General features: G+C 50.4%; 1 protein-coding gene across 1 annotated transcript in view; it reads right to left on the bottom strand.

The window, feature by feature from the left end:
- Positions 1 to 10,000, bottom strand: part of LOC134099840 (trichohyalin-like) — a 39,339-nt gene that overhangs the window by 2,987 nt on the left and 26,352 nt on the right. The window contains exons 6-8 of the mRNA XM_062552856.1: positions 7,473 to 7,566; positions 5,837 to 6,001; positions 4,290 to 4,589 (exon numbers count right to left, since the gene is read on the bottom strand). Of these exons, the coding sequence (XP_062408840.1) occupies positions 4,290 to 4,589; positions 5,837 to 6,001; positions 7,473 to 7,566 (559 nt within the window). The remainder of the gene's footprint in view (positions 1 to 4,289; positions 4,590 to 5,836; positions 6,002 to 7,472; positions 7,567 to 10,000) is intronic.

Below are 10,000 nucleotides of genomic sequence, written 5' to 3'. Positions count from 1 at the left end.
AGAGAGAGAGAGAGGGGAGGCTATTGCTCGTGTGATAAGTCAGACGATGGAAACCGCAGTCAGCTCGCGGCGCTCATTATGGGATGCACGGCTCAAGTCTTCTGACGTGCCGCGAGCGGTGTGCTAGCACTTACGAAGAGCCGTTTTTCTGAGAAGGGAGGGGGGGATGGAGGCCTTCTCATCTTTCTCTTTCTTCTCTGGCATAAATATCAGCAGATCTGTGCGAGGCGAGGCGGCGCGGGCATTCCTCTCCGTCTGGGCCGTCCACATCTGAGGCCGGACCACAGGCGCACATGTGCGCCACATTGAAGCCGTTTAGCCACGGCGCATCGTTTCATTTCAACACCCCCACCCCCCCACCCCCTGCCGACGCTCCAGGTGGAAACGGCACCACCCTGTGGCCAAACACCAGTACCACAGGGGGGAGAAATGTTTCTCTTCAATCACACCCCTAGGGGAACAAACAACTCACCCCCTCTCCACACACTCCCACCCACATGCATACACAGACCCCTCTTACACACACTCCCACCCAAAGTCACACACACACACACACACACACACACACACATGTGCTGACTGTGGGCCCTGTAAGGCAGGCCGTGCTGCTTAGGGACGGCTGAGCTGGAGCCCCTGTGCTGGAGCGGTGTGACGTCAGCGGGCTGCTCTCGTAGGGGCTGTGCGGCGCGGCCGGACCTCATTAGCAGTGGCCTGCGTCACGCCCTGTTTACTCTGGTGCTGCACACACTGGGCCTGGCCTGGGCCTCCTCTGCTCACTCACACCACGCCACAGAGCGTGTGTGTGTGTGTGTGTGTGTGTGTGTGTGTGCGTGTGTGTGTGTGTAAACACATGGACGCAAACGCTCACATACATTTGCAGATTCATACTCACGCACACACACACACTTACACACACACACACAAGCAAAAACACACACACACACACACACACACACACACACATGTGCAGGTCTGGTGACCTTCTGTGCCGTAAGGAAGGGATCTGGACAGGCTAAGTGAGGACACTGTGACAGTGAAATCGCAATAACACCTCGGTGAGGTGACGGACAGTGAGCACAATCTCTCTCTCACACACACACACACACACACACACACACACACACACACACACAACACACACACACACACACACACACACACACACACACACACACACACACACACACACACACACACACACACACACACACACACACACACACACACACACACGTGTTCCATCCCAAACCTCTGCAAGTATTTTCGCCAGAGGAGCTGTGAGGGACGGTTGGTGAAGGGCAGACATTTTGTCACATCCCAAACACAAACAGTAGGAGTGGACGCCGCTGTCTCCTGAGCCGGGGACATGGGGGAGTAGACGTCCTCCTCTCCAGTGGAGGGAGGGGGGGGGGGGGGCATCAGGCTCTCACTGTTATGATCACGGCTTAACTCTCACACTGCAAAACAGAGCACTTCCAGCTGTGTGCAATTACTCTCACACTGAGACAGAGATAGAGAGAGAGCAAGGGAAAAAGAGAGAGAAAGTGTGGAAGAAAGAGAGAGAGAGAGAGAGAAGGGGGGTAGAGAAAAGAAAGGCAGTGCAAAAGACAACTGACAGCCTATGGTATTCAGAGTGAGTAAACTATTTGCATATTACAGAAAGAATGCGCGTTGGTATGTGGTTTCATGCAGAATGTCTGAACACCCACACACACACATACACATACATACACATACACATACACACACACACACACACACACACACACACACACACACACACACACACACACACACACACACACACACACACACACACACACACACACACACACACACACACACACACACACACACACACACACACAGCTCTGAGGAGTCTCTCGCATGAGTGAGCCACTGTATATTTTGTTGCTCATTGCAGTGCCTGCCAGCACGGTCTCCGTGTCCCGTGCCCAGCCCTGAGGTGACCTCGTCTCCGTCATCAATACATAATGACCGCTCACAGGCTCCTGTCCAGTGTGTGTGTGTGTGTCTCAGCGCACAGCAGATCAGAGGGACAGATGGACCGCTGAGAGAGGTGATGTGTTTTTGCCTGGGAGAGCAGACTGAGGCGTGAAACATCCCCGGGCATCGATTTCATATCATTCTCACTCCCTACCCAGAGGCTCCTAATACCGCCTTTAAATGCAACGCAGTGCAGCCCACGGAAAAGGCCATTTGACTTTGGAGTGGAGAGAAAGGGAAGGAGTGAGGAAAGAGGAGAGAAGGGAGGAAAAGAGGAGAGAGGAGAGGAGAGGAGAGGAGAGGACAGGAGGAGAGAAAGGAGAGGAAAGGAGGAGAGAGAGTAGAGGAGAGGAAAGGAGGAGAGAGGAAAGCAGGAGAGAGAGGAGAGGAAAGGAAGAGAGAGAGGAGAAGAGAGGAGAGAGGGCCGTGCTCTCAGGCTGGTATAAAGGAGTATGTCAGCTGTGAAATTCTCATCACGGCACCTTGAACCAGATGAACTGGCAAGAAGCACGGTACACCCGTGGTGTTGGAGTGGGTGTTTGTGTGCGTGCGTGTGTGTGTGTGTGTGTGCGCATGTGTGTGTGTGAGGGGGGTGTTGAGGGGCCTTCAGGGAGAGGGCAGGAGTATGTCTGTGTGCACACATGCGATTATGGATTTATGTGTGTGTGTGTGTGTGTGTGTGTGTGTGTGTGTGTGTGTGTGTGTGTGTGTGTGTGTGTGTACGGGTCATTACGTGCTGCTGTTTGTTTGTGTGTGTGCGGGCATTTGTGTGAGTGTGAGTGTAGAGTAAGTCTGTGTGCAAGTGAGGTTTTGGTTTGGTGTGTCTGTGGATGGCCATTGTGTGTGCACATGTGTTAGTGTCTGTGCACATGTGTTAGTGTGTGCTTGTGTATATGTGTGTGCGGTTTTGATGATTGTGTGTGTGTGTGTGTGTGTGTGTGTGTGTGTGTGTGTGTGTGTGTGTGTGTGTGTGGTGTGGGCCTGGAGTCTGGGCGGGTGCTTCTGTGGTGGGGGGCAGAGACAGAACAGGGAGAGAAGAGCAGAGCAGAGCAGAGCAGAGGAGAGGAGAGGAGAGGAGAGGAGAGGAGAGGAGAGGAGAGCAGACAGCTGAGAGAGTGTCGTGACTGCAACCACAGACTGCCCCCTGGAGACACAGGCATGCGTGTCAACAGAGGAAGTGCCTCATAGTGCTGTCTCCGTCTCCACTGCTCTCTCTCTCTCTCTCTCTCTCTCTCTCTCTCTCTCTCTCTCTAACTGTCTATCCTCTTTTCCCCCCACTTTACTCCCTCTGTCGCTCTTACTCCTCTCTCTGTTTAACTGGAAAGATTCAACTTTAGGTCAGCCTCATCTCTCATGCACACACAGTCACCCACATAACTCTCTCTCTCTCTCTCTCTTATCTCTCTACATGTTTGACATGCACTTCTATTTTCACTTCTCCTTGTCTTTTCCACATGAAATGGTATCTTGGAGTAGCCTCTTCTCCCATCACCAGCCTCAGCTACCTTTGTATGGTAACAAATCCAGGGCTGTAGGCCACTAACAATCCACTGCATGGACATCTTGAGAGAAATACAGTTTCGACACGTATGCCAAATATTTGCCAAATGTTTTTGTCCAGTGGTTATGTGCATGACACAAAAGGTCAAATAGAATTGTTACAAGAGGAAGAGGAATTGAAATTAAATGTAAACGAAACATTAATGAAACTGCAAACAACACATCTCATCTGCTGATACTGCATTGTGAGCCGGTTTGCAAATAAGCTCCTAATAAAACGTGGCTGCTCATACTACATGAGATATTTTAACTTTAAAATATTCTCTTTAATATTTCAGATTTCCACTTGTCTTGTTTCCATTTTTCTCAAAATTGTTTATTTTCAGTACTGTCTGTAAAAGGCTGAAAATGATTTGCTTTTCAACACAGATCATCCATTATTCATTCTGAACAAGTCACATTAACATTTGACACATTTTACCACATATATTCTTATTTTTAAAATTTAATTTCAATGCATTCAATATTCATCTAAGCTGTGGAATAAAGAGGCAAACAGACACTCTGCATAAAATGGGAAGCTTAAGAGCTGGAAAAAAATATTACAGCTCCATTAATCATACAGATAAATGCACTCTGATATCACATAGAATAACAATACATACGAATCGTACCTTATTCTCTACCTACCTACTGTCCTTTCACTAGATGCAGAACCCAGAATCATGACCTATGTATGTATGCATGATCAGTGTGTGGCTGCGTATTGATTGCATTCTCACCTCCTCCTGCAGGGCGGCGCTGTGGCTCCTGAGCTGCTCCAGCTCTCGGAGGGCCTCGGCTAGCTGCAGCGCCCTCTGCTGGTGGCTCTGCTGCGCGAGCTGCAGTGCGTCCTGTCTGGTGCACCTCTCCTGCGCTAGCTGCCTCTCCAGAACGTGGGCCTCCTCCCGGAGACACTGCGCCTCCTCCTCCCTCCGATGCTCCTGCTGAGCCAGCCGCGCACGCGCCTCCTCTAAGCGCTCCTCCAGAGCCACCACCTCCCTCTGCAGCTCCTGTGTCGCTGACTGCACCAGGGAAGGCAGCTAAGAGAAGGATGATGGGATTGTTATTGTTAGCGCTGTTAGCGTTCTAGCTTTGCTTGCTGAGACAGGAGACTGTTTTTATGACTGTCCATTCTTACAGTCTATAATTATAATGCAAAATTCCACATTCTCCACGTGATGAAATATGTCAGCATGTTACTACAGCTAAACCCAGGGATGTGGGAAATAGAGGAGAAGTATTGGCGGATCCCCCACCCTTCCAAAAACAAGTATTGTATGGTATTTTTTATCTGATAAGGTCGGAAATCTGATCGCTTCCTACCAACAAATCAGAAACTAATGACTGTAAAATGAGGCTATTAGTTAGGAAATAGCACTTTAAGACAAAGTAGCTACTAACAACCATGCATTTTTGCGGTAATTTTTGTCCCAAAAGTCTTGAAAAGTGTGAGCTTATACATTATAATGGTAAGACATTCTCCCCTGCCGTCTTTCCTCCAAAAACCCCTCCTATGCCATGCTAGGTTAAGCTAAACTAAAGCAGTCAGATTCCTGCCTGGAGAACAACTAGGAGTTATTTTTCTAGCATCTGGTCTTATATGGTGTGCCTAAAAAAAGAACGGTTCATGGAGATGACGTGAGACGAAGACGCCTTGACTCGTCGGCTCCGTCCTCATTCCTCCGTCTCTCCCTGCCCCCTCCACACACGTCAGTTGTCCTGGGAGTGCAGACAGTGCAGGCTGGCTGTTGACACAGTGCCATAGTGGCCCGGGCTAGACCCCTCCTGACGGGCTCGCACGGCCCGCCGACTGCAGCCGGCTCCGGCACAATCCCATCTCACCCCGGGGGCTCGCGCAGACAAAACCCTTCAACGTCACTTCTAGACCACTAGGCCTGCCATCTCCAATCTTCCTCCGGCCACCGCCCGCCCCAATGCGCAACCAGTATCGGGCTGCAGCCAGCAGACATTCATCAGACATCAATTATGCCCCCGAACAAAAGAGTGTTTAGGGCCAAAAAACCCAGAGAGGGGGCGAGAGGAGGGGAGAATGGGGAGGTGGATGAATGCGGAGCGAGTGAATGTGTGTAATCAAGAGAGGGAGGGAGAGAGGGAGAGAGAGAGAGAGAAAAAAAAAGAGGGAGAGAGGAACACTCACGCATGTGTAGAAATGAGAATCGTGAACAGACAGCGCAAACAAAAGATGAGACAAAATATGCCAGCGAGGAGAGGAGACAGGCAGCGATGAACACGAACAGGACTAACAGACACACACACAGTCTGACACCTTGAGCTGCAGCTGCTGCTTCTCCTGCTGGTACTTGCGGAGGAGCTCCTGGTTCTTGTGTCTCTCGATGTCCAGGTCCATGGCTGCCTCTCTCCTCACCTCCACCTCCCTCTCCTTCAGCTGCAGGCCCACCTGGGCACACTGCTGTTCCAGAGCAGCCTGGATCTGAATACACACACACACACACACACACACACATAAACACACAATCACAAAAATGTACTTGATTCAATGTACTACATGTAAACATGCATTGATAAATGAGCAAACTGACCAAAAATGCTGCTCGGTGGAATCAGTACAAATGACTGTGGTCAGGGGAGTATGCGTGCTGGTGTGAGTTGGCTCTCGGGAGATAAACACTGCCTGAGTCGGCATCTTATTCCCCTCTCTGGATGATGACACTCCCAGATCTTGTTTGTTTCTGAGGCAAAAATGAAAATGGCGCACGGAGAGAGAGGGGGGCGGAGGGTGCGGAGTGTGATGGTAATTGTGGACTGTCTTTGCCGAGAGACGGATTTCTCACCAAAAGTGGGCAGAGAAATATTGAATTGTTGGAGGCAGGAAAGAAAAGAGCTGGTTACAGCAATTACGGACAACAAAGCCGGGGGCCGGTGGCATGCGATGTATTTTTAGGCGGTACTAGCCAAGGCCACCAAGTTCTTCAAAGAGATGCGTGTCAGGGTGCAGGGCAGGGTGTGTGTACATGTGTGTGTGTGTGTGTGTGTGTGTGTGTGTGTTTGTGTGTGTGAATGAGCATGAGTGTTTGTGCAAGAAAGAGACCGCTTCCTCGGCTTTTGGGTAAACGTCCGTGTCAGGGACAGGAAACCAGAGGGAGCTTTGTGTAATTTTTGCTAAATCAAAAGGCATTCCCCTTAATACTGTCGTGCCGAGGTGCAACCTCAGTGACCCTGAACAACAAGGGTGAGCCAAAGAACCAGAGGGGGGGTGGGGGGGAGGGGGGGGAGGAAAAAAAAGAAACGCTGAACCAGTCAGCATGAAAATGTAGCCGGGGCACGGGGCATTATCTCTGACCCTGGCAGAGGAGAGGAGAGGAGAGGAGAGGAGAGGAGCGAGGGGCTGGACAGTAGAGCGCGCTGCATGCTGCGCTGGTTCATTGGGAGGCCAAATGCGTGCCGCTGGTTTCCTCTTACATGACAGGCCCTGTCCGCTGAGGTGTGTCTAAAGCGGCGGTGTGTGTGTGTGGGGAGCACATTCTGGTGTACCGTTGCAGGCCTGTGGACTCTCCTCTCTGTGCTGGGCCCACAAGGACAGAACTGGACAAAATGGCAGGTAATGTCTGTGTGTGTGTGTGTGTGTGTGTAGGGAGTCTCTCAGGGACCATAGGATACGATCCAAAGGATATCACAAAGGACTGCTCACACACATGTAAGGGCATTTCAGCTGACCATACAATAATTGTGTTGATCATGATCATGTTTCAGTAAGGTAAGTATTCTGTCTACCATTTTTCATATCTACAGAACATGCTACATCCTGTGATTTTCATTAGAAACTTCACTTTACACTTCATGTATGAGTAATGGCTGGTGAATGTGGGTCAAGCTGATGTGTGTATGGCGCTGGCTGATTGGTGTTCTTTCTGTTGAGCTCTAGCTGTGTGGGCTGCTAGTACCTGAGTCCTCTCCTGCTCCACCTCCTGCAGCCTGCTCCTGAAGCTCTCCTCCAGCCTCCGCACCTCACGACTACTGGCCTCGCTCATCTCCTGTCTGTGACACACACACACACACACACACACACACACGTGTGGTTCATCACGTGCGCCACAAAGGAATATCTCATGAAAGGGCAGGTGTTTCAAGAGCCCCGCACATAATAGGCTGCCATAGGGACTCACTCAGGCAGGGGACAGGCCATACTTGAGCCCATCATCTCCATGCTGCAGGTGAGTGAGCAGGGGAATATTAAACTCCCGGAGTCACGGCGGCCGGTCGGCCCCGCTCTCTGCTTCCCCAGACTTCAAAGGTACGCCGCGCTCCAGAAATATGAGACATTAGCATACATGAATACTGATAAGCGTTTGATGTGGCAGATAAAGAGACTGATTGTTATCCATCTGCCAGCAAAATGTTGGTTCTTTTAAAAAGCGCTCTAATCTCATCTGTTAACCTCAAACCCTCGGAGAGCTGGAGCGCGCCTCGCACTGCTCTCGTGGCAGAGTGTCATGAGACAGCGAGCAGCAAAGCCAAGACCACTCCAAAACAACCCCCCCCCCCCCAACCCTAACCCCCCCCCCCCCCCCAAAACAACAAAAAAAAACGATAGCAACCAAAAGTTGACAGGCGATTTACACCCCCCACTGAGATTTGTCCTGGTGCGGCAGCATAATGCTGTTTACTGTGCACATTCTCACGCCTCAGACCCAAACATTTGATCCTCTGTGAGTGCGTTGGGAGACAGTCGGCATGTGATAGCTCGGGAGTTTTCCAGGAACAAAAAAAAGAGGGGCATTGCCCCTGGCACCGAGCGTGGTGTGGTGCTGGCAGCCCAGTCGTGTTGTTCCCATAATCCTCTGGGCCTCTGCCTTTTCTCTCTCTCTCTCTCTCCCTCTCTGGGTGATTCCCCGCTCCACTCCGCACTCACATGATTCACTCTGGCTAATCCAGCGTCTCGCTCGCTCTCTCTCTCGGTCTCCGCTTCTCTGCTCTGAGGCGCAGGGCCTCATCGTTAAGAGGCTCTGGGTGTGCCTGACACAAACAAACAAATCCTCCAGATGATTGTTTCTCTTTCTCTCTGGCAGTTTTTTTTTTCTATTCTCTCTCTCTCTCGTTTGAGATCAACAAGAGCCGACTACGATTCACCCTCCTGCCGCACGGTTTGAAACAGTCGACGCTGATGCCAATCAGTCTGACAGCCAACCATATGGCCTCATTTTCTCTGGTAATTAATGTTTAATCCCCTCCGCTCTGATCCTCTTTCTTGTTTAGATACATTTGAGGCTTTTCTCAGGTTATTTCTTGGGATATTTACTTCAGATGATTGTTCCATTTATTTTATTTTCTCCTTCGTGGCAGTGTCATTATCTGTTATGAGGATGGAATTCAGACTGGCTTCAGTTAACTGGCAGACAGCTAGGTGGAAATGACATTTTTACAGTGCATTCCTTAGTGGCTTGTAAATACTTTCCCCAAGAGACAATGTAAGGCAGTGCAGACAGATCACACATATCTTGGTGTGGTGAGACAAAGGGGAAAAACATCCCTGACACACAAACACGCACGCACGTACACACACACCCGTGCGTGTGCAAGCCACACACACACAGACACATATAAACATACACACTCGCACGCACACAGAACACAATCAAAACAAAATGTAGGAAAAACACCTCTTGCTAGATAGTTGCAGAAAGCGGTGAAACTGAAACTTCTTCTAGCAAGGCTGTGGGCTGCCACACTGCATCATCTACTGTATGCCCACGGTTGTCCTGTCACATTTGCGTCATGTTTTCATGTTTCCCATCTGATCTGGTCGACATGCCAGCCTATATGCACGCTCCTGCATATGAATGGGATGTGTGTGTGTGTGTGTGTGTGTGTGTGTGTGTGTGTGTGTGTGTGTGTGTGAGTGCAGTGGAAGTGCAAATGGAGGGATGGAACTTATTTAGATATTCTCTCCCTCGTCAGGGCTAATGTGCCATCTCTGAGCACCATCAACTTGATCAGCCACGAAGTGTTTATAAATCTTGGATTGCATTTAGCAGAGACACACACACACACACACTCTTTCTCTCCAGCAGACAAACGCGCACACACACACATACACACACACACACACACAGCACTTTGATGGAAATCATATGAAAGGCGTCTCCTGGGAAGTTGGCCTTTAACGGTGGAGCTGTGCAGAGTGGCTCTCTGGGACCTTCTTCTTTAATGGGCGAGCTGTGAAGAAGAAAAACAGCCCCCCTACCCGCACATCCCTCCCCCCCACCCCCCGCACCCCCCTCCCAGCCCCACCCACTGCCAGAGCCTTCCCCACTCCACTGCCTCTGTGTAATCACATCAGCGGCCAGCACATTAGGACTGGCAGATAGAAACCAAATGCTCTCAGAATGGATGGAGGAGTATGTGGGGGGGAATAAATAATAAACCGTAAAAAAGACGGGGAGAAAGTCGCTGGCGCCTTCGTCAGACCGAA

This window comes from Sardina pilchardus, chromosome 13 (assembly GCF_963854185.1).
Source record: "Sardina pilchardus chromosome 13, fSarPil1.1, whole genome shotgun sequence".
NCBI classification, from domain to species: Eukaryota; Metazoa; Chordata; class Actinopteri; order Clupeiformes; family Clupeidae; genus Sardina; species Sardina pilchardus.
Note: the sequence above shows the minus strand (reverse complement) of the source record. Positions and strands in the feature narration are given on the sequence as shown.